The 23,454-nt window shown below is 38.5% G+C and overlaps 1 protein-coding gene across 7 annotated transcripts in view; it reads left to right on the forward strand.

The window, feature by feature from the left end:
• The window catches only part of LOC124158843 (helicase domino), a 126,197-nt gene that overhangs the window by 68,070 nt on the left and 34,673 nt on the right, over window positions 1–23,454 (forward strand). For all 7 annotated transcript variants that reach the window (XM_046534211.1, XM_046534209.1, XM_046534212.1 and 4 more), the window contains 12 exons: window positions 872–986; window positions 1,084–1,212; window positions 2,122–2,349; window positions 3,320–3,532; window positions 9,673–9,708; window positions 12,029–12,200; window positions 13,624–13,895; window positions 18,197–18,333; window positions 18,598–18,691; window positions 18,789–19,115; window positions 20,191–20,493; window positions 21,665–21,863. In XM_046534211.1, the coding sequence (XP_046390167.1) occupies window positions 872–986; window positions 1,084–1,212; window positions 2,122–2,349; window positions 3,320–3,532; window positions 9,673–9,708; window positions 12,029–12,200; window positions 13,624–13,895; window positions 18,197–18,333; window positions 18,598–18,691; window positions 18,789–19,115; window positions 20,191–20,493; window positions 21,665–21,863 (2,225 nt within the window). The remainder of the gene's footprint in view (window positions 1–871; window positions 987–1,083; window positions 1,213–2,121; window positions 2,350–3,319; window positions 3,533–9,672; window positions 9,709–12,028; window positions 12,201–13,623; window positions 13,896–18,196; window positions 18,334–18,597; window positions 18,692–18,788; window positions 19,116–20,190; window positions 20,494–21,664; window positions 21,864–23,454) is intronic.

A 23,454-nucleotide genomic window follows, 5' to 3' on the forward strand; every position in this document is an offset into this window, starting at 1 on the left:
GTACTAATTGAGGGTAACTTGGCAAAACACGAGCATCTGAACTACTCCTCGCCGAACAACCAGTACAAACTGCTGTGCAACTTCATAATTTTTGAAAGTGATTTGAATGGGGATAGTTCAAGTTTTTTAAGTATTTAATTAACCCATAGTTGCTACGCAACTGTTGAATGAAGTCAGCACAAAAGATCCCAGTTGTCGGTCAAGTTTTATAGTTCCGGCATTTATGACGTTTCATCACCTCTGGTTTCCTTTCAAACTGCATCATATCAAATTATAGACTACATCATTATTGTCAACAATCCATCAGGAGTTCTTACATTATAATCATTACATAGCTGGATAGTTCAAAACACCTACTTTCATATCGTGAATCTTTTCGCCGCAGGCAGAGAACGAGTAGTTCACTTTTTTCATGCAAGTGGCGTTGTGTCCCACCATATTCAAATTCTTCCCAAAAATAGTTCTCATTACGTCTCTCTCTCTCTCTTGTATTTTTAAATACAAATGTGCGAAAGGAATCCAAGAGACAGCTTTTAAGGGCTGATATGCAAGATGAATTGTTTTGGTAGGCAAATTATTTTTTTAGTTGGCACATCGTGATGCACATGGCAGGAAGACGAAAAAAACGTGGCGTATATACAGGGTTCTTCTTATGTTGAAGAGATAGGAAATTTGATGAGACCCAGAAAAAAACTTTAAATTTGTGGAAAAACTTAAATTTCAATAATGCAAATACGGGGTTTACTGTATTTTGTTTTATTTTCGAGTTTTAGCAATTAGCAGCTCATCAGGATCCCTAGTTAGCAGGATATGAAAATATACTTGGAAGGCATTAAATAAAAATGCTGCATTATCTCTTTGTACTTTACAGGCTAGTGAGCGAGATGACTGTGGAGGAGAACATTCTGAAGAAAGCCAATCAGAAGAGAATGTTGGGTGATTTGGCCATTGAAGGGGGCAATTTTACCACAGCTTATTTCAAGAGTGTAAGTTTTACCTCTGTGCTACCTTTTTGCCTGTTTTTCAGTTTCGAGATATGTAGCAAGTCTGGAAATGTGATAATGGCATCATAATTATTTTCAGACTACAATCCAAGATCTATTTAATGTTGATGTTGCTGAAAATGATGCTAACAAGAGAATGGCAGAGGTTCTTGAAAGAGATGGTCTCAAAGAGAAGAAGCTTCAACTAGATGCCAAGGAAGACTTAAGCGTAAGTAATGTGTGAAAACTTTTCTCTTGATTAATCATTTCCATGCAGTGTGATGTGAAATTATTGAAAGGCAGCAGGAAGTGCTGTGTATTTCAGAATATCAGCCTCTCCAAAAAGACTCCATTGTCCTTGCAGTCAATTGTGTAATTTCCCTTATCACTTGGTGATGATCAGTTTTTCTTGATCTCCTCTTTCTTTTGTCATTTTCCTTTTTGGTTATTAAATTAAATAAGGATCAAGTTTTGGTTGCTATGCATTGGCGTTTGTTATTTTGAGTATATTACCTTTGTTACTAGACCTTCATACAACTTTGAATGATAGGGATCCTAATCATTTGGTTATAAATAATCAGTTGATTTTCTCCTCCCTACACTTTAAAGTTTCGATGAATTTTCTGAAGGTGACTGTAATGAAATTCTTTTAAAGATCAATACATCTCTTTTAAATTCATCTAAATATGTGTGTAAATTTATCTATGCTATATGTATGTGTTACTAGTTTGGTTAACTTGGCAATTTTCTCAATGAGTATAGCCCCCCCCCCCCCCCCCCTAATTTTTAAGTCTAGTGGCAAAAATTCTCTCCTGCAAATTGAGCCTGGAAGCTTAGGTGCCCATAATGTCTTGTGCTAATTGTGCATAACTAATTAATTGATGTTTTAAAATTCATTCTGATTCATTGCTGTCGTCATAAAAATTCTCGCATTTTTATCAAATCCCAAACATGTGTAATGAATAATTGTGTAGTTCTTTTATTCTGTAAATTTTTGAAAATTTTACCACTGCTTATTTCAAGAGTTTAAGTTTTACCTCTTTCTGTTTTTTTTGTGTATGATGAATCAACAAGAGAGCATTGTTGTTGGGGAGTTGAGTGATGTGGCTTTTCTGTAATTCCATTCCTATCATTTCAGCATGGTGGGAAGGATGAAAAGATTGCCCTGGGTGCATTGGAGTCAGCATTGGCAGCAGCCGAAGATGAAACAGATGTGCAGGCTGCCCGCACAGCTAAGGCTGAGGCTGCAGCTGATCTTGCCGAATTTGACGAGAGCATTCCATTGGAAGAGGGAGTGGCAGTACAGCCAGAGCAGAGGGAGGAAATGAGCAAGGCGGAAATGGAAATTCAAAATATAATATCACAGGTGAGTGTTGTGGATATTTCTATCCATATCCAGTTCTAAAAGTTTGAGGATAAGTGAAATAAATATTTTCTTTCATTTCATTGGCTTTCAAGTAATCCTTTTCTTTTGAACCAGTTTGAAGTTAAACCTTAACTCATCTTATCTGGTGTTACAGTCAGTAAAAGAGTGTGCATTCTGATGATAGAAAGTGACTATTAGTAGTTTGGATGCATTTGCTTGAATTGTTTTTTTTTTTAATTTGGGTGAGCCTTCAGGAAATTCTTGGGGGCTCCTCTCAAACTGATGACTATTTACATCTGAGCAGTAAGGTTGCAATTGATGATCACAACTGTACCACAAATTGTGTTTTTATGATTAATTAGCTGCAAGTTGAAATTCATTCTTGGGGATTCTGACTTTGTTCATGGTTGAGGTAAGCTCGGGCCATACCAAGCAATATTTATTCATGGGCCCCACAGTACAGTAGGATTTTTAGTGAGCTAGTTTAACTGGCAATTGGTGGTGCCCCATTTAGTGCAGATTTTGCTGTGCTTGTGCTGGCCTGAGTCTATATTTATTCTACCTACTATATATTATCTACTTACTATTATTATACTTACTATTTCAGTCGAGTGATGACTTGAGTTTGGGAAATGTTTTAATTGTGATCTTTTTAAACATCTGTGAAGCATTGTGATATATGCTTATCAGAAGAAACCAGTCAGTTGTTAGGGGAGAAGAAATAGTATCCATATTTCTTGTACAAATTGTGCCATAATTAATGGTGGACAATTTCATTTTGCACCCTTCTTTGATTGTGTAGCATATTGCAACTCCTGTAGCATATTGCAGAGAATGCATTTAATTCATATTTTATTGAAATCCAGAGTACCTAAGTTTAACTTTCATGGTGAATTATTAATTTTCACATGTCCTTGCAAGGTATAGTGATGATAGTTGTTGGTTATAATGGTTCCTATTTGCTTTTCAGCTCACACCCCTGGAAAGGTACGCAATGAAGTACTTGGAGGAGTCAGATGCATGGTCAGCCGAGCAGTTGGCAGCAGCGGAGGCTGAGATAGAGCAGCAGAAGAGGGAATGGGAGCTGGGAAGGCTGCGTGCGCTGCAGGAGGAAGAGGAGAGGAGAGCGTGCTCAACGGACGACGAGATGATCACCTTCTCACGTGAAGATGCTGACAATCAGGTCATTAAGAGAGCTAGGGGGGCAAGGGGTCGTGGGAGAGGGGGCCGGCGGGGTCGGGGAGGCAGCAGGGGGAAGGTAGAGGGGGAGGGTGGTACGAATGACAATGATTCAAGTGAGGGCAGCGAGGAGGAGGGGGAGGAGGAAGGGGAGAGTGGATCGTCGAGTGGTCCCTCGAGTGGTGGGGGAGAGGGAGGTGAGGAGGGGGACTTGAAAAATGGTTGTGATTGGCCCAACTCATCGTCTTGGCAGCAAAACCATGTGAGTCGGGATACTCCAAGGACGCGATCTCGTGGGACAGTCAGGATCAATCTGTGGACGCTGGATGTGAGCCCAATACTGCCAGGTGTGAAACCAGTGTCCCCCGCGAGGGGAGGCAACAAATCCCTGGAAGTGTCTCAGTCATCATTGCCAGAGGGTGAGATTGCCTCCCCAGATGCCTCTTTAGCATCTGCCAACAGCACACCAGATGGGGCAACCCCTCGGCGAGGGAGGAGGGGATGGAGGGGGGGTAGGGGCAGCGTTCGGAGGGGCCGACCTCGCAGGTCAGACGAGGCAAAAGCAGAATCCAACTCTTCGCCTTCTCCCCTTGCGGCATATCCTTCCCGTGAAGACTCTCAAAGCATGCCTCGAATTCCTAAAATAGTGATAAAGTCAAAGCACTTAAAATTGTATGGTCGGAGGAGAGCTTCTAGTAGCGTAGAGGACACATTGGAGGTGTCCGAAGTCAAGGAGAGTTATTTGGAGTCTGTCATCTCAAGTTTTGGGGTGGAGAAGATATCTTCTAGTGGTTCAAAACCAGGCATTTTAAGGATGAAACGTAGATCTGAGGGGGCTGTGGAGGGTAATGGTCCTGTTGCGTGATTGAGTTGTGTTTTTTTATGCGTGATGTGTGCTCGATGAACTGTGCTGCCCAAATGGCGAATGAGCTGGGCTGTTGCAAATTGGTGAAACCTAGCTGTGAGCGTTAAATTTGGAATTCGGTTTTTCCATATTTTCAAAGAGTGTAATATATTATATATATATATATGGAATGTGTGTTTGTATGATTGTGGATTTGAATGATTGAAATGGCCACATTGTGTGTGACCTAATTAGAGACAAAACCATTGTTAAAATGATATCCACCTCTATTTTTGTCTTGTGATAGAGGTGAGGTAGGCGGAATGGTTTCAATAAGGAAATAAACCTTTTTCCTTGCTTATTAATGCATTTTTATTTCTTGGTACGTTTCCAAGTGTGTGAAAAGGTTGAGCTGCGTTTTGGTGTCAAACTTAGCTCATTGTGCTTGCTTGTATTTAATTTGGCTGTCCAAACTAGTTTGGTATGGCACAGGCTAGTCATCTTCCAAATGTTTGCTCGGGATAGAATTTGGTTGAGACGGCCATCTGCCGCACTCAGGACGATCACATCTGTGGCACCAAAACCCTGCCGTTGCCTTGCCATTCCAAACTTGGAGACGACCAAGATATAAACATGCACAGCGAGCAAGGGGTCACCATGACCTGTCTTTTAACCCACTATGGGCCATAATTTTATATATTTATGAAGATTAATCTAAGAAATAGAAATTAAGTTAGTAATTCTTATTTAAGTTGAGGAATAAGTTTAAAGAAAATATACAAGTGTTTACAGCAAAAAGATTGAAATTTCAATTTTAGGATATTTGCCTCATGTAACTGCTATATTTCAGCAATGCGATAACCGAAGCCTTAGTAAAAGCAATAATCATTTTCCTTTCATATTTTCACTATTAAGTACTCATCATTTGCATCAATGTGTACATTTATTGTGGTTTCTTCGTTTCTTCATGTATATATTGAGTGTACTCTGGTTATTTTCAAGTTCACAGAACCAAAATTTCAGAGGTTAACAAATTTAGTACAAGTTAGAAACATCAAAGAAATCATTTTTCTTGTCTAATTTAGTTTCTGATTGTACAATTAGCAGTTTTCACATGAATTGAACTGTCTTAATATCATGGAATTATAATTATGGAATAGTTAAAGGTCCTAAATCCTGAAATTTAATTCTGTGGGATATTTGTTCTGTTGCTAAGGCAGTAATCACATTTGGTTAATTTGGCAATTCATCATGGAAAATATTCTGCAGGCTTAGACGGCCACTCTTCAACTAAGATTGGTGCATTCAGATGGAGAACCTTATGGGCACTGATTAGCTTTGGGTTTATCATCAAGCTGAAGTAGATGGGCAGTAGTAGCCTATAACATGGAGTAATCTTATACCCTGTTCATTACAATTCATGCTGTACGAATATATTCCCAAAATTGCTTCACATGGTGCTTCTTCCTGGGCTCTGCTACTGTTAAAGTGCCAGGACATTCAATTCAGCAGGCTACTTCATCTTCATCACCTACCTCCCTCCATCTAATTGGGTGCTTTCATATAAATTGCTCTCATGATCCTCAGCAATTCCAAAATGAGTAGAGAAACTCTCATTCTCTCTACATCCACTTGTTTTCAATCTGGATGATGGCATGGCATCCCAACCTGTTTTTCAAGGGTTGCTATTTATCACATTCTTAGACTTGGATTGCATTGAGGGGTAATTCTCGTACCCCTGTCGGACCCTTTTTAACAGTATTTTTCCCATACTAATGTCTCCCTTTAACAAAAGAAAGCTCAATATCTATGGTGCTGCACTCATGGAGATGCTTCTCTTGTCCATTCCTTGGTAAACCTAAGGGACAAGGGAGTTATGCTACTGAGATTTCTCCCCTCTTAGAAAGCACATCATCTTCTGGTTTTGGCTGCATAATACAACTAATTTTCTCAGTGTAACAATCACCTCTGTTGAATGAGGATTTTCTGAAAACTGTCTCATGAAAATTGGTCCTAGCAAGGGTATTTACCCTACGGAGGGAATGACAGCCGTGGCTTATACAGCTGATCACTGACAAAATGGCTAAGTAGACTTACTGGGGAAAAAATTCAGTAATAGCAATATGAGAATATCTCTAGAGATTATACCTTAACCCTACATGAACGTCGCATTTTTTTTTTGCTCATGGTGAACTAGGCATTAATTCTAGTACCAAGGGCCATTTCCCTCACTCTCAGCTCTTCTTTCCTTTTGTCATCATATTGCTTGATACTCCCAATTCCGTCACCTCCGCCCGCGCACTTCCAGCTAGTGCTCTCTCTCTCTTGTTCTTGTATGCAATGCTCATGTTATTAAGGATAATCAATAATCATAGCAGTAAAGAGCATTAATGGTATATGGTAGCTTCATTTCCTCTCCAATACTTCAGAAATAGTAATGACTGTATCAATTTCTTCTTTAAATTTACACTTCATCACCTCTTACACCGATCAACCTTCGAAGTTTGCTTAACCAATGAAAATCCTCCATTAGCTATCCTCAAATAATCCTCCATTCGTCATGCGTTAGTATGCCCTTTAGGTCTGGTGCATGACCTCACTTTGTATTTGCAAAAATTTTGTGATAATGTAGTTCATATTGGTAAGAATACTGTTTTCCAACATTTCATCAACATAAATGTTTTGAACGTATGGGAATAATGTAACTTTGGAATGCATCTTCAATTTCAGAAAATATTAATATCATGGATATAATCATAACTTCGTTAACTCCTTAAATGAATGAAGTAGGGTAGCATAGTAAATTATTTGCTGAAATGAACTTGATAATTTTAACTATAATTTAGGCTGTAAATGCTGAATTCAGAAATTTATACATTTGAAATTGGAATATATGGCAATGAAAAAAACAGCTGAGTGAGTCAACTTCATTCGTTAATGCTTATAATTTTTTGTATGAATAATATCAGAAGGAAATAAATTTTTCCACTTAGGCTAGGCTATGATTGTCGCATTGCTGAAAAAAGCTTTTTTAGTTGGGCAGTGTCTCAAAAATGGGATACAACTTTCTGCTAATAATAATTTTTTTATGTTTTACATTAACGACTGTGTTCAGGATTCCATTAATTCTAGAACTCATTTTGATCACTTCCTTGCCAATAAAATTTCCCTCTCAGGGAGAACTCACATAGGTGCATGAAACCTAAGAAAGAATTGTGTCCTGAATCTTGAAATTCAGTGCGTATTGTTGGGAAAGAATGCCGACGAAATCCATTTTTTGGGTAGGGAGAAAACTTCCAGAGAAATGGAAGAGAATTGGACGGAAAACCAATGTTTGGACTTGGTAATGCTTTCGGGATTAGGAGAATCATGATTTTTAAATATCCTAAGTTTCATCTCCCTTGCATGAGATTTCCTCAGGTCAGCTGGATTCTGGAACATAGCCCATCAACTTATATCTTCATGTCTATGAATAGATGGGTAGATGGAGAGGAAAATTCCTTCATTTCTCCATGATAGTGGTGGCCAGGAATTACTCATTGTTCCTAAGTCTCTATTGGAATTATTGGAGTGATTTATAAACTCCATTGTATTTTAGGGTTTTATTTAAAATTCTTGTTTCATAATTGTTTTCAATAATAAGTTATTTTTTTTGGCCCCGGTTACGGAAGTGTGAAGTCCTCTTTTTATCTTGCGGTCACGGATTTTAGTCCAGCCGAAGTGGGTTTTTCTCTTCTCAGGGTATGGGTGGTTTTAAAATTCTGTTGGTCAAGTTCATGGAAAAACTAAACATGCGCAACACCTTCTAGGATTTCCGGGGTAAAATGGGCTAGGGACAGAACGTCTACATACTACTTTACAAGCCGCTTCAATAGGAGTGTGGCAGGTATTTTAGTACACCAACAGGTAATAAATAAGGGAATGCCCCTACAAAGTTCCCCCTGGCATTTGTTGAAGTCCTTTATTGTTCGGGGAAAAATGAATTCCCATACCTATACATTCGGCAAAATATCTCTCTTACTTAATCGTTTCTGTTGGACCTGGAAATATAGTGGGGTTCTAAATTGATGCTCTCTGTGGCACTCTAAAAGATACCCATTCTCAATTGCTCAGGAAATCTAATCCTAGTGATTAACCTATTTGAGTCTTTAGCGGCTCCTATGTTAAAATCTGTGTCACACTTTCTCTTCTGATTAAATAATTTAAAATAATTCTTGTAATGGTGACCCTGACTGCTGTCAACTGCTGATTTGTCATGGTAACCCAAATATATTGGGATGCTATGCTCTTATACTCTCGATTTATCATTTGGCCTGTTTCACTCATATAGTCTGTTACACATGTTAGGCATTCAAGTAAGTGCATAGTTTTTATTTCTAGTCTGAATTTTCTTTTGCAATTCCCGGTGATATCATGTATTTGCTTTTTGGGTTTTAAAATGATTTTAATGTTAAACTTAGGTAGCATTTGTGATATTCTGTCTTTTCATTTTATGTATGGAAGGAATATTTTTCTCCGATCTTCTTTCTTTTCTTGTCCAGTGGCGGAATCTGAGGTCATAATTTCTGTATGATGGACTTCTGTATTTCACTTCTTATTGCTCAGGGTGGTAAAGATTACCAAGATGATGAGTCAAAAAATAAATAGGTATTCTTCTGGAAGAATTTACTTAAAACTTGTGAAGAAGTCTGTGTGGGTCAAAAAGGTCAAATGATGAAAACAAGAATTTGTGTGCATGCCACTCAAGGGCACAAAATTGATGATGGAAAACTATTGTTCCTGGCCTAGGACAAGGAGGAGACACTTTTAGGAAGCTCTGGAAATGATTAAACACTCCTTTAATTTCAATAGAGACTTATAAAAGTGGATGGGCAATTCGTGGCCATCAGCATTTTTGAGAAATAGGAGAAAAATACGAAATATTTAACACCAACCACTTTCCCCTTCCACCTCTTCCTTGTCTTGAAGACATAAATTGATATGCAAGGTTCCTAAATCAATGAGACATGAAAAATCTCAGGCAGGGGAGGAGAAAAATTGGCCATTTTAGCATCAAGACTTGGCTAACCCCAAAAGCATTGCCAAGTTATTTATGGAAATTTTAACAGTCGAACCTAATAATTTGTTGCAATTTTAATTATTATCCCAAAGTGGGACATAGGACTGTAATGGGTCAAAAGAATTCAAAATTTCAGCTCCGACCTTAAAATAATTTTATTTTCTGGGAAGACATGTTTGTTTTATTTTAATAGCAAATATTTATTATAACCTCATTTCGTTCATGTTTCATATGCTTGCAGGTTTGGGTTTCACAAGATGGCAGAGAGCAAATGCCTGTAAGTATTTTTTTTGGTTTTAGACTTAGAAGTAATGATTTTTCAAATGTATTTGTTCTTTTAAGGATTAACATTTTCTAGTCATTTGAATGATGTGTCCTCACTTTTAAAATTGTTAGAGCACTATCACCTGTTTGGTTTACCTTGAATTTGAATATTAGAAAAGGAATTTGAATCTTGTAGCTTTCCCCTGTCATTTTGGAATCCTAAGTTAAAGAAATATAAAATTCCTTCTTCAATATTTTTCTTTACCAACAGCTATTTTTTTTATGCATTCAGACTAAGAAAGCCCTCCCATACTTTTTCCCTTGAAAGCGTACTACTTTACCATTTGTAATATTCATTTGCAGTAAAAAAAGTCAAAGCAGAAGCATCCAGTAGCCTCAAAAAAATGGATATAAATACTGTCCATCTTAAATATCTGCTCCATGGAGTTATGCTATTCTGAAAAATCATGGTTTGCATATTGACGTCTTTATGAAATCATTTCATGTTGTCAGCCTGTAAAGAATTTATCCTAAGGATGCCCCACTTAGTTAAATGTTACGCTTATATGCAATTTATTTTTAAAAAATCGACAGTATTTCAGACAAGTTACTATTATCTGTTAATAAATGGAAATATGCTCTATGAACATACCATACAATACAGCCCCCTGATTTATGCTGATGCTGTCAATTTGGATCTCTCGATTTGGATCCAAATCCTGACCAAGTCAAATGAATTTTTCACAGTACATTCCATTGATGGTGTAAACAACTTTGAGGCCATTCAGGTGATTGTGTACAAAGTTGCCTATTAGATTTAATGCTTCAGAATGCAGTGACCTTATAAACCACATTGTGAAAAGTGTGTGGGTGGTGAAAGACATCACTGAGTCAGATAATCCTATGCAGGCAGAATTCTCTAATTTTGAATTTTCTCTGGTTCTAAGTCCTTGTCACCAAAGATTTTCAGCAAACTTACATCTGCCCCGATATTTTTCGGTGTAGTAGAATCTAAGAATTATGGTAGGACCTTTCATTTGAGTCCACTATGTAAATCACCACCTCATTATTCAAAGATATTGTTTGTCTTGTGAATAACCTTAAGAGAATCTTTTTTGACCTCATAAAAATCCAATGTCTCATAAGGCCACAAGTAAGTCCTTCCTCTTAAAACTCGGCAGTGTAGCCTTCGTGCTCAGCATTCATACTAGTCAGGGAAATAAAAATTGGGACTGGAAGTCAGGGAAATTAGATTATGATCAGTGGAAAACTTTAAAGTTGCAGCAAAATGATGAAAATCATGTTTTTTGTTTGTTAACGACTGGTGTCCTAACACACCCCACCACACACTAGGACTGGGAGGAGAAAGAGGAAGGAAGGAACATTTTAATGAATGAAATCAACTGATTTTGGCATGACTTGGTGGAAAGAGGAGATATTCATGGTTGAACAAAAAACACAGTACAGCTCCTCACACTTTATGTTGCTGTCGGCGAGTATCAATGGCTATAATGTTATTCTTAAGACAAATGGATCCTTTTACTGAAATTCATCATGAAGGCAATAGTGTGTGCTTGCCTGCTCTTCCCTCAATTGGTCGTTTTTTTAAGGGCTGAATAGTATGTGACTAATACATTGGCAAATGCTGCCCTTAGAAAACAAGATGTGTATAATACATGTATGAAAATATGAATGAGTATGAAAAAATGAGTATAAAAATTCTCACAAAATACCTCTAAGAGTGCATTTTATACAAGGAGCTTTTGGTATTAAAAAATTGCAGAAGTACAATCAATTTATTGTCAACACAGACGTGGCACCTTCACTCATGAATTCAACTCCTTCCTCATAACTCTCATGAACGTAGTACCATGTTAACATCAGTGAAGGTGCAACAGCTGAATTAAATTGATTCAGTTTAGTGTAAAAAGAAACAGTAATTAGACATTAAATCCTCAGCCAAATTTCCCTCCCAACTGTGTACCATACTTCTCTCCAAAGCAAAATGTAAATCACTCTTTTTCGGTGATTAAATCAGTACATTTGTTTGGATGGTGAGCATAAGAGCTATGTCAGAGGTGTATTTACTACTTCATGGTAGGGATAGCAGTTTTTTTCATGGGCAACATTTTTCTTTGAGGACTTTTGTTTGGATTGGACCAGGTGCTTCACATGAAATTTGAACCCAGAACCTGTTTTTCAGCAGCAAAGGGCTTTACCAACTAGGCTACCACACTTCCTAAACTAGTAAACTTCATAAAAGTAACATAGCTGTGTGGCATTCAACCCAATTTGCTGGTTTTGTGATCTATACCCTGGCTCTCTCTCTCCAGATGTGGTGTCCTCCGACTCCCCCTCAAGATGATGGTGATGTCTACATTGACTCTGCAATGGGCTTCCTCTATGAGCACACTATTATGTCTGAGTCACAGCTGCCAACGGTGTATGTCAAGCGGGAACACAAGCGAGCGAGAGCTGAGGCTTCTCATGGCTCAGAGAGGGAGGGTAAGCACATTTTATTTTATTTTTATTTTATTTTATATTTTATTCTCAAACCACCGTACACAGCTCTTATTGGCCATTTTACACTGGGGTGTTCAACAAATGTAACAAGTAAATGTACACAAACGACCATGCCCTGGACCGGGGAAACCTACCCAGGCGGGACTCGAACCCACGACCTCTTGTTTTGCAGGCGAGAACGTTACGCCGCCGCCACCGAGGCCGACTATTGTCATTTTCCATGCAGAACACATGTGAGCACATCCGCTGCTTAATCAAAATCATGATTTTCTATTTTTTGAAATTATTTATCAAGACTCGATTAATTTATTGCATCTATAATGATTGTATAAAGTGGGAGACTTCCTTCAGGAGTTAATGTTGGTATAAGTGCACAATTGCCATCAAAGCACTTTGGTAACCTTTCATGTACTATCCTTGTCATAATATTATCGTATCCTACCTCTTCAATGTTTTTGCTTTTATTTTGGTCATTAAATATACAAAAAAGAGATTTAAAAAATTTTACTAATAATACATTTTGTGCTGGTGCTACTCTTTGAGTTACATACAAGTACATATATCATAGAAGCATTCTTAGGGACTTCACTGGTCTGTTTCCTGGGCAACACCTTTTTTCTTACAGGAGCCCAATGGCTAGAGGTCCGTGAAAGTGGTTTTATTTTTAGCTAAAATTCATTTCAAAACATGTGATTTAGGTGTCGAAGAAAATCTTGGCGGTGTAATTTTAATGTCACAATTTTGGCACATTTCTAGGCATTTTATTATTTTTTGGCTCACGTTTTGTGAATGCTAATTTTATTAAGCATTTTGCTTATCATTTAATAATTTCAATAGTACAAAATATCTGATAATACTAAATGAAGGAAATGGTTGAAGTTGTGTTATACCCTTTTTCTCAACTGATGGCAGGTGACCTTTAACATTCTCTAGGCCCACCCACTCTTCTGGCCAATCACAGACAATCACAAAGAAATCACAGTGGCAGGTGAAAGAGTGTAGGAGGTCGCAGACTCTTTCTGACTTTAGTGCAGTATGGTGCACTATGGTCCATGATGTTATGTGAATGCGATATGCGCGAGACAAAACGTGCCAATTGACCTTTGAATCGTAATGAATCAGAGCGAATGCACGTCAGCAGCATCAAACAATGAATGCTTAGGCTTTAATCAATTATGACTTATTACATGCAATTTTATTGCAAATTCATGCAAACTTCATAAGAAAGGCAAAATTTCGTTTTATTTGCCAATTTTGCAGTATCGCATCTTGAAAATTTCATGGTTCTCTACCAATGGGAGACTTTGCCTCCTCCATTCACATTGGCTGTCCCTTTCTCTTTGAGAATGCTTCATGGTGATTTCCAGTAGTAATAACAGGCTCCCTTTTTTTTTCTTTTTCACAGGTCGCCGACCAATGAAAGTTCGCAAGGAAGACTCCATATTCTCGCCCCGCTCCCTGTTTGACCGGCCCACACCAGCAATTATGAAGATGAGGCGGGACTTGCGGCTCCAGAAATTCCGAGGCATGCACCGCTCATCTGTGCCAGTGGGGGTGCCAGTGGGTGTGAAACAGCCCTCAGTGGTTGGGAAGCCTGTCCCTGGCTCTGGCCTGCCCCCTGGTGCTCACGATTTGGTGGCTGATTGGTCCATTGCTGAGGACTGGGCTCTGCTGCAGGTAATCCAAACACTCCTCTAGCCAGTAATCAGTTCTGCTCATATTTTTCTTCCTGCTCTGAAGTTTTGGATTTTTAAACCTTTAATTTCAATCCATATTAATATCCTTATTTCATAAATGAAGTCAAACACATGGTACAAAAAAGATTCATTATGTCTTTGATAGAATTAGTTCATCATATTATGCTCTTAGTTGAAAATGAGAGTACAGTAAAACTTTGATTTTACATCAAGTCTCGCTTTTACGCAGCGATACTCAGGTCCGGCCGGAAAGCATAGGGAATTGCAATGGTGAAACTTCAAATTTACATCTTTTCTTGATTTTACGCAGTTTTTCGATTTTGTGCAGCATAATCCCAGCCCCAAAGAGACCGCTAATCTTGATTTTACGCAGTTGTCTTTCGACTTGTTTTGAAAATCCCAATTGGAGCAATATGAAATTAGGTTATTTATTCGTCTCAATGAGTTGCAAAAATGAATACAGGAAGGTTGAAATGACGTCGCGCTGTTGAGCATGAAACTAAAAACATCGCGAATCTAATTATTGCTTCCCCCTGCGCCCTCTCAGTAATATTTATGGCTCCTTTACAAATGCGGATATCGCTCTTAGTTCAAATTTGCCGTAGAAAGACATCGAAACCTAAAACATACGGCAATCCGGCGTGTATGCGTAATTATTATTGATTAAGACAGCGAAGATCGCCGGAGATATTTGCATTATCACCTTTCGTTTATTATTCGACTTATTGGTCGACGCTGTTTATAACATATTTATTGTAATTACAGTAGATGGTCGTTAGTCTGGAATTATGAACTACGGAATATCTATCCCTAAGGTTTTCTAGTATTTTGCCAACGCTATGTTTTCCGTCGCCCCAGCGAAATATAACGGTGAAATGAGCCATTAAAAATCCTCCCGTGCCAAAATTTTGGCCTCCAAGGTGATCCAAAAAACGTATTCGTACATCTAGGACGTAAGTCGATGGTGATTCAACACGATGGTAAAAGCAGCATACGTTGTCTAATTCCGTGGGCTAACCCCACATCTGCAGGACCAATGGAGGCGAGGGAAAGTTGATTGCGCGGCGCGCTTATCAGAACTGACTCAACTTGTATCTCATTGTCAGTGGGTTTAAATGAAACATGGTTGGAACTTGAATAGCTATTAGCGTAACTCCGCTAGATGGCAAACGTTTATTTTTAACGGAACGGGAGTTAATGCCCTCGTAGAATAACTCGTCGTCAATCGTCATGTAATCATTGAAGTCAAATTCAAGATGTGAGTGATAAGGCAATCCCTTTAAACTCAGGAATGGCTTAGCACCGTTAAATCGAAATTCAAAAAGTGTCCGTTGTTGTTATCAGATATGGGGAGCAAAATATTATGTGAAGATGAGTCACACGGCTTGTGAGTCGAAGGTCCTGGCGTTGAATTCGCAGAAGAATGCCGACAGAGAAGCTATACCCGGTAGATTCAATCAACTAATGCTAAAATTTCGTGGGAAAATGATTATTTAATGCGTAAAAATTATAAAGAGGGAAAATTTTTCCTTATTATTAATCATTTTTTTATTCATCACTGGCGGTATGACGGTAGTTGCGCCGTTATTTAAATAGCTCACTTTAAAAAAATGATCCAAACACCGGAAAAATCTGAATTTCCGAATATCCCGGGTCCTGTGTGCTCCATATTACCTATGGTATGCTATTTGGAAGGAGGTAACGGACAGCTGGGGTCATTAGCGCCATGAAGTAAGGGATGGGGGGATAGGAACACTATGTTTGCATTAGCCAGCTTGTAATGTTAGGCTCAAAAGAGACCAGGACTTAACGTCCCATCTGATGGACAGAGTGGTGCACTGGAAGTGCCCTCAACATTACACTCAAATGGGGATAGGGCCATCTCTGGTAAGTTTCTGCTACTGCCAGGACTTGAGCCCAGGCCCACATGGTGTAAAGCGATGTGATGTATTACTGAAATTTTGCTCCCTGTTAATGGGGTTAATTTAGGTGACTATCCTTATATATCTCTTTTCTTCAATCTACAATCTTTTTTTGTCTGCAGGTGGTTTTCCAGAAAACTGCTTTTTATGAGAATATTTTCGAAAATTAACTTCTTTGCGAGCATTTAGTATCACCATTCCGAAATTTCTCCTGGGTAACAGAAGTAATCTTAGTGCCAGAAATGCTAGCAATTCAACCATGTTGTTTAACCATGGGAAACTTGTTCAGGAATGCTAAATTGTTTCTCTTAAGGTAACACGTCATCTGTGGTGTTGCGTGTGAGTAAATAAGATTGTTCGGCTTCATTATCTTGCCTCCAAACGAGTAATTGATTCCGGGAAACATATATCTGACGCGTTAGAAAAAGATTTCATGCTCTTATACTGTAAAACTTCACATAGGAGACTTTTTCTGGTTCCGGTTCTGGCTTAAATCAGAACTATACAAGAGTGTATGACTAAGCGTTCTAAAAATAATGAGCAAGTGTTATCCTGAAAACTATACTCCTCCTCAAAACCAACTCTTGATTTTACACAGTGCCCATATTTTGGTCCCTCCAACTGCGTAAAATCAAAGTTTTACTGTATACAGCAGACTCCCGATTATCCGGGTGCGGCTTATCCGTGTTGCAGATTATCCGTGCATGAATTTTACTCTCTTACAATGTTTGCCCCGGTCTTTATAAAAAAAAATTGGGCGCAAAATCACCAGAATTACTGCAATTGGATGTTAGGCTACACTGGGCTTATCATTTCCATTAGAATCCCCTTTGTAAAACGGAATTATTTTATTTACTTGCTGACAAGGAATGTTTTAAGTTTACTTGGATGTCTGCTCAAATGTTGAAAATTACAATAACCAAAGCGGAAAAAAACTCTTGATTAATTTAAAAGATTCTTCAACAGATAACCAATTGTAAGTCAAGAAAAATGTTATCCACCATCTTTAAATGCATGCTTCAATTGCAAATGTGCAATAATTGCCGTGGTCTCGCATGCTGTTGAATGCAGCCCAAGAGAACTGGAAATTTCGGTGCACTCAGGCATGTTTACGCTGTGACTAATCAAGTTCTAACTGTAGAGGAAGGAATTTGTAAAAGTGAAGGCAGCAGGGAATATGGAAGCAGAGACAAAGGAAGTAGAGATTGCATAAGTCGTAACCAGGCATTCGCCGGTGTGGATACTCTAGAACAGCTGCTGCACGATGGTGCGATTGCTCGCTAGCTGCATTCACGGGAGCACAATGTTCCTGTTTTCCAATGCCTCCCAGTGCGCAACCGCGCTCTGTGATCACGGATCTGTGTCCCATTGTTGCTACCCGTACAACTTGTGCAAGACGCGACTACGTGGTGTGGTGCCTGACAGTTTAGTTTCAGACGTCATACAGTGGTTTTGAAGCATTCATGCAAACCACTTTTCTATATCCGTGACCACACAGCCAAGGATGTGTGGTTTTGGAAACCAGGTCATATATGGAATACGAGTACAATTACATTATCACCGCTAAAAAGCTTGTGGTTAGGCGAAGAAAGCTCTCAATGAGTCCAGGCACTCTGAAATTACAAAATAAGTTATAAATAATAATACATTGTTTGATTTATGTAAATTATTAACATTACAAGAAATTAATCTAAGTGTTTGGATTATCCGTGTTTTCCAATAATTCATGCTGCCTCTCACCATCATTAGCCCAGATAATTGGGAGTGTGCTCAGCCTTCTGCTTGTTAGTCTTAAAACTCCCATGTAATATATTCTTCATTAAACTAATTCTTCTATTACTTCGTTTCACCACTCATTTCTTTCTTAATTATTTACTCGTATTAAACTACTTAATGGATGTGATTTTAATGATTAAACTAAGATAAAGAGGTAAATAATTTTGTAGAAAAAAATCACATCAGCTCTTGTAACACCCACAATAATATAGCCTGAAAATTATTTCTCTCTTATCCTTGAAAACCCAGAATAATAGTTGAAATCTAAATTTTTTATCTTGTTGACAACTTGAGCAAAAGAAAGTTAGTAACAATCATAGGAAATAAATAGTTTTCAAATATTTGAATTGAGTTAGTTACATTTAGGCTGAAGTATGAGGGTTGCCCCTGTTAAGAGTAAATCCTTGTGGGCACAATCAGTAATTAGCTGGCTGTTGCCTTTTTCAGTATCGAGGCTGCATAATTTGGTAATACATTATGAGACACTAGTCATTTATGAACTAGTTGCTGCACAAACCTTCTCTGGTCTCACATTGGCTGTTATAATGGTAATTAAGAGGTCTCTCTTTGTGATTGGTTGCAGGTGGTGCAGACGCTGCTCGAACTGCCGCTGAACCTGATGGTGCTCTCTCCAGGCCACACACCCAACTGGGACTTGGTGTCTGATATGGTCAACACTGTTTCCTGCATTTACAAATCCCCAAAACAATGCAGGCATAGGTAATGATTTACATTTTCCTTAATCCCTTTATTCATCAGTTTCACGCAGCAAGTGTGAGCATTTGATCTTCTTGATAATTTGAAGATGTGAATGGCCCATTTCTCCTTATTTGTGAAGTGAAATTAAACAGTATACCGGTAGATGTGCTATTCGTGAAACTTCAAATTTTTTACTTTTTTGGCAGAAGTGGTTTCTTTGAAATGTCTCAATCCTGTGGTTGGGTTGTTGGTCTCTGAAGTTCCCCAAATGACCTCTGCTTTCAGATTTGAATGGGTAATTGTTCCGAGAGAGGAGGGCAAAATACTCTACGAAGCCAATCCGAAAAGGCAGAAGAAGACAAAAGGTGTTTTTAAGTTGGTATGTATGCAATTCATTGATTCATTCTTGCAAAAGAAATGGATGAAACTCTCTAACTTTTATGTTATACTGTTGTGTGAATTTGTCTTCCTTGCAGCAATATGCTCCCACAAGCCCTGGTTCTCCGAGCTTGAAATCCGGCAGTGGTGGAGCACGTCCTCTGCGCACGGCCCAACTCTTTGCTCAAGATGGAAATGACTCTCTCGCGCGGATGTATGGCAAGCGTTTTGATGCCATACGCAGTATATCTGGCCGCCGTGCACCCAATGTCAAGCCAGTTCTAGTGAATCCAACAATCCGAAACCCAAAGCATGCAGCTGTCCTGGCTGAAGCTGGTGTGTCGTATGACAGCCCTTTAAGTCCTGTGGAGGTGGCGACGAGACGTGCTGAGAGGATATCCAGGGAAAAGCTCAAGTCTGCTCAGGTTTGTATTTCTATATGGATACCCTGCTGGCATTCCTCCTTGCATTTTCTGTCAAATGTTCTGACGATCTTTATTTTTTGTGTGAGCAAGTGATGCAATACACAATGCATAGTGAAAGTAACTTTTCCGTATCATAAAATCTTTAATTTATCAAGTTGTAGGGACCTTAACTTTATAAAACAAAGGATTCGTAAAGAGCCTTTATGTAAGTTGGGGGTTGCATGCAATATTCATTTGGCAGTACAGTGAAACCTCTATTTTACACTTTTGAATGGACCACTTACAAGAAGTGCAAAATTGAGAATATTGTAAAATAGAGTATCATTTTCTAAAGGCAGTATTGTTTGGGACCTGATAAAAACTGTGCAAAATCAGGGAAAATGTATAATGGGGGAATGTAAAATCGAGGTTTCACTGTATTAGGCAGCAGGAATATGCTCAAAAATCAAAAATACGTGGCAACAGTGTTCTTAATATGATGATAGATGTTTTGCAAGTTGGAATTATGAACTCTTAAACGAAGGCTTTTATTACGAAATGGCTATGCCGAGATCCATGTTGAGCACTGATATGATGTAATTGGTGGAGGGACATTGGTTATGACTGCTAAAGAGTCTTTCAGAGTCTTTGCCAGGATAACTCAAAAGGTGTAATTAAATTAAAAAAGAAGAACTTTGTGCTTTCACATTAATTTTTATGCACGACCATGGTTTCAACCTGATGATGACGTCTAACGTTGAAACCATGGTCGTGAATAAATATTAATGTGAAAGCACAAAGTTCTTCTTTTTTAATTTAATTATGAATCGCTTTCATCAAGTTACGCCTCAAACAATTAATTTTTTCAAAAGGTATAGTTACACGCTACATTAACATGTACAAGTTAATGGAGATTAGATGCAAAAATATACTGTTTTACCTCCAAACAGGGATGAATGCATGAAGAGGAAACAGAACCCTTTCTTGATTGGTTCTTCCATTTTCTCATATGTGTATTGTGGCCTAATGTTTTCGTGTCAACCTTGAGCAATGCATTGAGCACCAGAGAGTCTCACGGTGATGGTGTTGTCCTCAGGTGGTACAGGCACCTCAGGCATCAGGTGCAGAGCAGCTGAGTGCAGCTCAGAGGGCACAGCAACAAGCCAAGGCATCCCCTGGCACCCCTGCACTCTCCACTGCAACATCTGTTGCGCTCCAAGTGTCCCCTGCCCCAGGGCTTGCGCTGGCTGCTGCACCCTCACTTCCGGCCAATCAGCAGCAGGCACTCGTGGTGTCTGCTGGCAGCTCAATGCAGACAGGAACGGCAGTTGCTGCCTTGTCACCAGCCACCACTGCTGCTCTCAGAAGTTCACGGCCCGTGACTACATTAACAGTCCAGGTAGAGGATGGAGAGAATGTTGTATGGGTTTGCTTTGGATGATGGAGGGATGATTTGCTGTGAGAGAACAGCCAGTCTTTGACTTAATGTGTTCCTGAAAATATGCAAGAGTCTAATTGTTCAAAAGTTGAAAAATTAATTTAAGGGTTAATTTAGGGATTAGATTCCCAAGGAGCCAAATATACCTAGTGAAACCTTATTCCGCATTTACATACTTGTCTATTGTAAGTAAATAATTATGTGCACAGGCCTAAATTCCTACACATTTGCTTGCCCAAATGCTAAGGGATGGAAAGGGTGTTCCATTGGTCATTTGAAGGGTTAATGCCTTCCTCATGTTGATAGCTGCCCTCTCGTGTTGTGCCATATAACCCCAATGCTAATTGATTGGAAATTATCTGGGCTCAATCGTTGACCAAAGTCCTCAGCTATCATTTGGACATTAGGAGGTCTTGTTGTTGCGTTGCTAGATTTTGATTATCTTTGCTAGTTTCCCTTTGCCAGCTTTTTGTGCCTTTTTTGGGGTTCCATCATTTTTCCTATTATTATCTGTACTATAAAACCCTAGTTTTAATCCATTCAATTTTCTGTTTTCTATTATTTTGCACAATTTTTAGCCACATTTCTAAGAATTACTAATATTTTATTCAGTTTTGATCACTGTTTGAAAACTTCACACACTTTTGCCCAGCAGCTTCATGTAATCTCGTGTATGCAATGAAATTGTCAGAGTATGATAAAAATAAAATCAAGCCCTGGAAAGCAGTGGAAAGCTAATTTGGAGAATTTTTGAGTGATGACTTTCTAAGGCATCATAGAAGCCTGACATTAAACATGGTTAATAATCTCAAATTTATTTATGTCATCAAAATAATGCTTTGACCAAAGTTAATGAAAATAAAATGTATTAGGAATGTACACAAGAAATAACATCTGTAACAAATGGATTTCATTGTATGGAGGAATATCCACAAATTATTGTCACAAAATCATATTTTTTCCTATTAAGCCTCAATAAGACACAAGTAAGCATTATGGAATTGTGCTGAAACTTAGCAAGTAGCATTGTTTTGCAAAATTTAAACTTATACTCTTGGGGGGGGGGGGTTCCTGCTAGATGATATGAAAAGAATATTTTCCCTTGTGACCATTGTTATTGTTGACCTTTCAGGAGATGATGGCAAATCAGCTGAGGGCATCACAGGCTGTCACAGGTGGCGGTGGGAGCGTCGTGGTCCCTCCAGGTGCCAGTGGCACTCCTGTCATTTCTGTTGCCAACTTCAGCCCTGCTCAAGTGCAGGCTGCGGCTCAGCGTTTGGTTGCTGGCAGCCCCGGAGCGGTGACTGCGGTATCTTCTGGACCTGGAAAGGGTGAGAATGCTTTGACTGTTGCAAGGGTCAAGTATGAAATATAGATGAAATGATGGGGTAGGTGCATTCATGGTGGTGGAATTCTGGCTAAGTGAAGGCAGGCCCTCAAATCAGCCTCTGTGGTAAGACATCTAATGTGCTTTTAAGAACTTTTGAATGAATGGCTCAAAATCTACATAAATCCATAGCAACAGAAAGTGCATTACCTCTGGGGTATATGTACTGTTGTATATTTTTTATTTTTCAATTTTCAATTAAATAGGGTGTACATATTGCTTTCAACAAAACTATGACTACCTGATTTATAAAAAAAACATTCCACACGATGATAAAATGGTAATTTTACTAATTATACTTATCTTTTAGAGTTAAATTTTTTATACTCCTGCAGTGGTTACAAAAGTAATTAGAAAAAACAAATTAGTTAATACTGACTAATTGCATGTATATTTAAATACAGTGACACTGAGTATGCTTGAGCCAATTGACTTCTTGGTGGTAGATTGTGAAATTAAAGTTTTACACCATCCTTACTTTATATTAAATGAAAAGTTAGATCAAAAGATAAAAAGTGAAAGCATACTATAAAAATTACAAAGTAAAAAATTTACAATTGGAATTACAGTTGACAAGATCACAATTATAAGAAAAAAATATGGAAATAACAGTAACTGGGTCTTTCAGTTCATGAAATCACCATTCATTAAAATAAATCCTGAAGATACTAGAGAATGATAATGAATGTCGTAAATAGAATTTTCCCCTTGCAGTCAACCCTTCACAAATTTTAAATAAAAAAATGAGAAAGTTCCCATCCAATTGGAGGCTCTTGGTGGCTGCTGATGCCCAGTCATAAGTTTTGGGATAAATTTATCAAACAATAGACGTGTTGGTTTATTTTGCTGTGTTGTGTGTGGATTTTCATTGAAAGATCTTGAAATGGACCATCTGGTTTGATCTACCATTATTCAAAGAGGTTGGTTGGCTTTGGTCAAAGAGGTTGCTGGCAATCCCAGAACGATGGAAAGCATGTGTGTTATGAGGTGTCTCCAAATTGTGGAGCATGCTTGGTGCTTGGGTGTGATTCCATGGTGAGGAAAGAATCCTTGCTACTTGAATTATTGGGTGATTGGGTGCCTTCACAAAAGTGGCTAGCATCCTAGTGAAGCAATGGTCTGTTTGTTCGTTCGTAAGTCTTAGGCTATTGGCTGGGCTTATTGGAGAATTAACCAGATGGCAGTTTATTTTGAAAACAGTCCAATACCCCTACCAGTTGAGATATCTGTAAAATTCATTGATTTTATTTCCAATCCTGGGATAAATTATCTTTTATAAATGTATTTGATGTTTGAACAGGCTTAAGGTATAATTGGGAATAAGCTTTCATGTGTAAGACTGAAGCATGCTAGCTGCGCCAAGTGTGCAATTTGGACTCTACTCGGGTGGTGTCAGAAATGCTTCCAGAGATTGAAGGGATTCCTGCCTTGAATTTCCTTGGATGATTTTCTTCTTTATTAGCATGTGAACTTTTTAATGTAGGGAATGTGGGCTTCCCTAAAGGTTAATTATTCCTTATATTATTATATTAAAT

The sequence above is a fragment of the Ischnura elegans genome, chromosome 5, assembly GCF_921293095.1.
Source record: "Ischnura elegans chromosome 5, ioIscEleg1.1, whole genome shotgun sequence".
Lineage (NCBI taxonomy): Eukaryota > Metazoa > Arthropoda > Insecta > Odonata > Coenagrionidae > Ischnura > Ischnura elegans.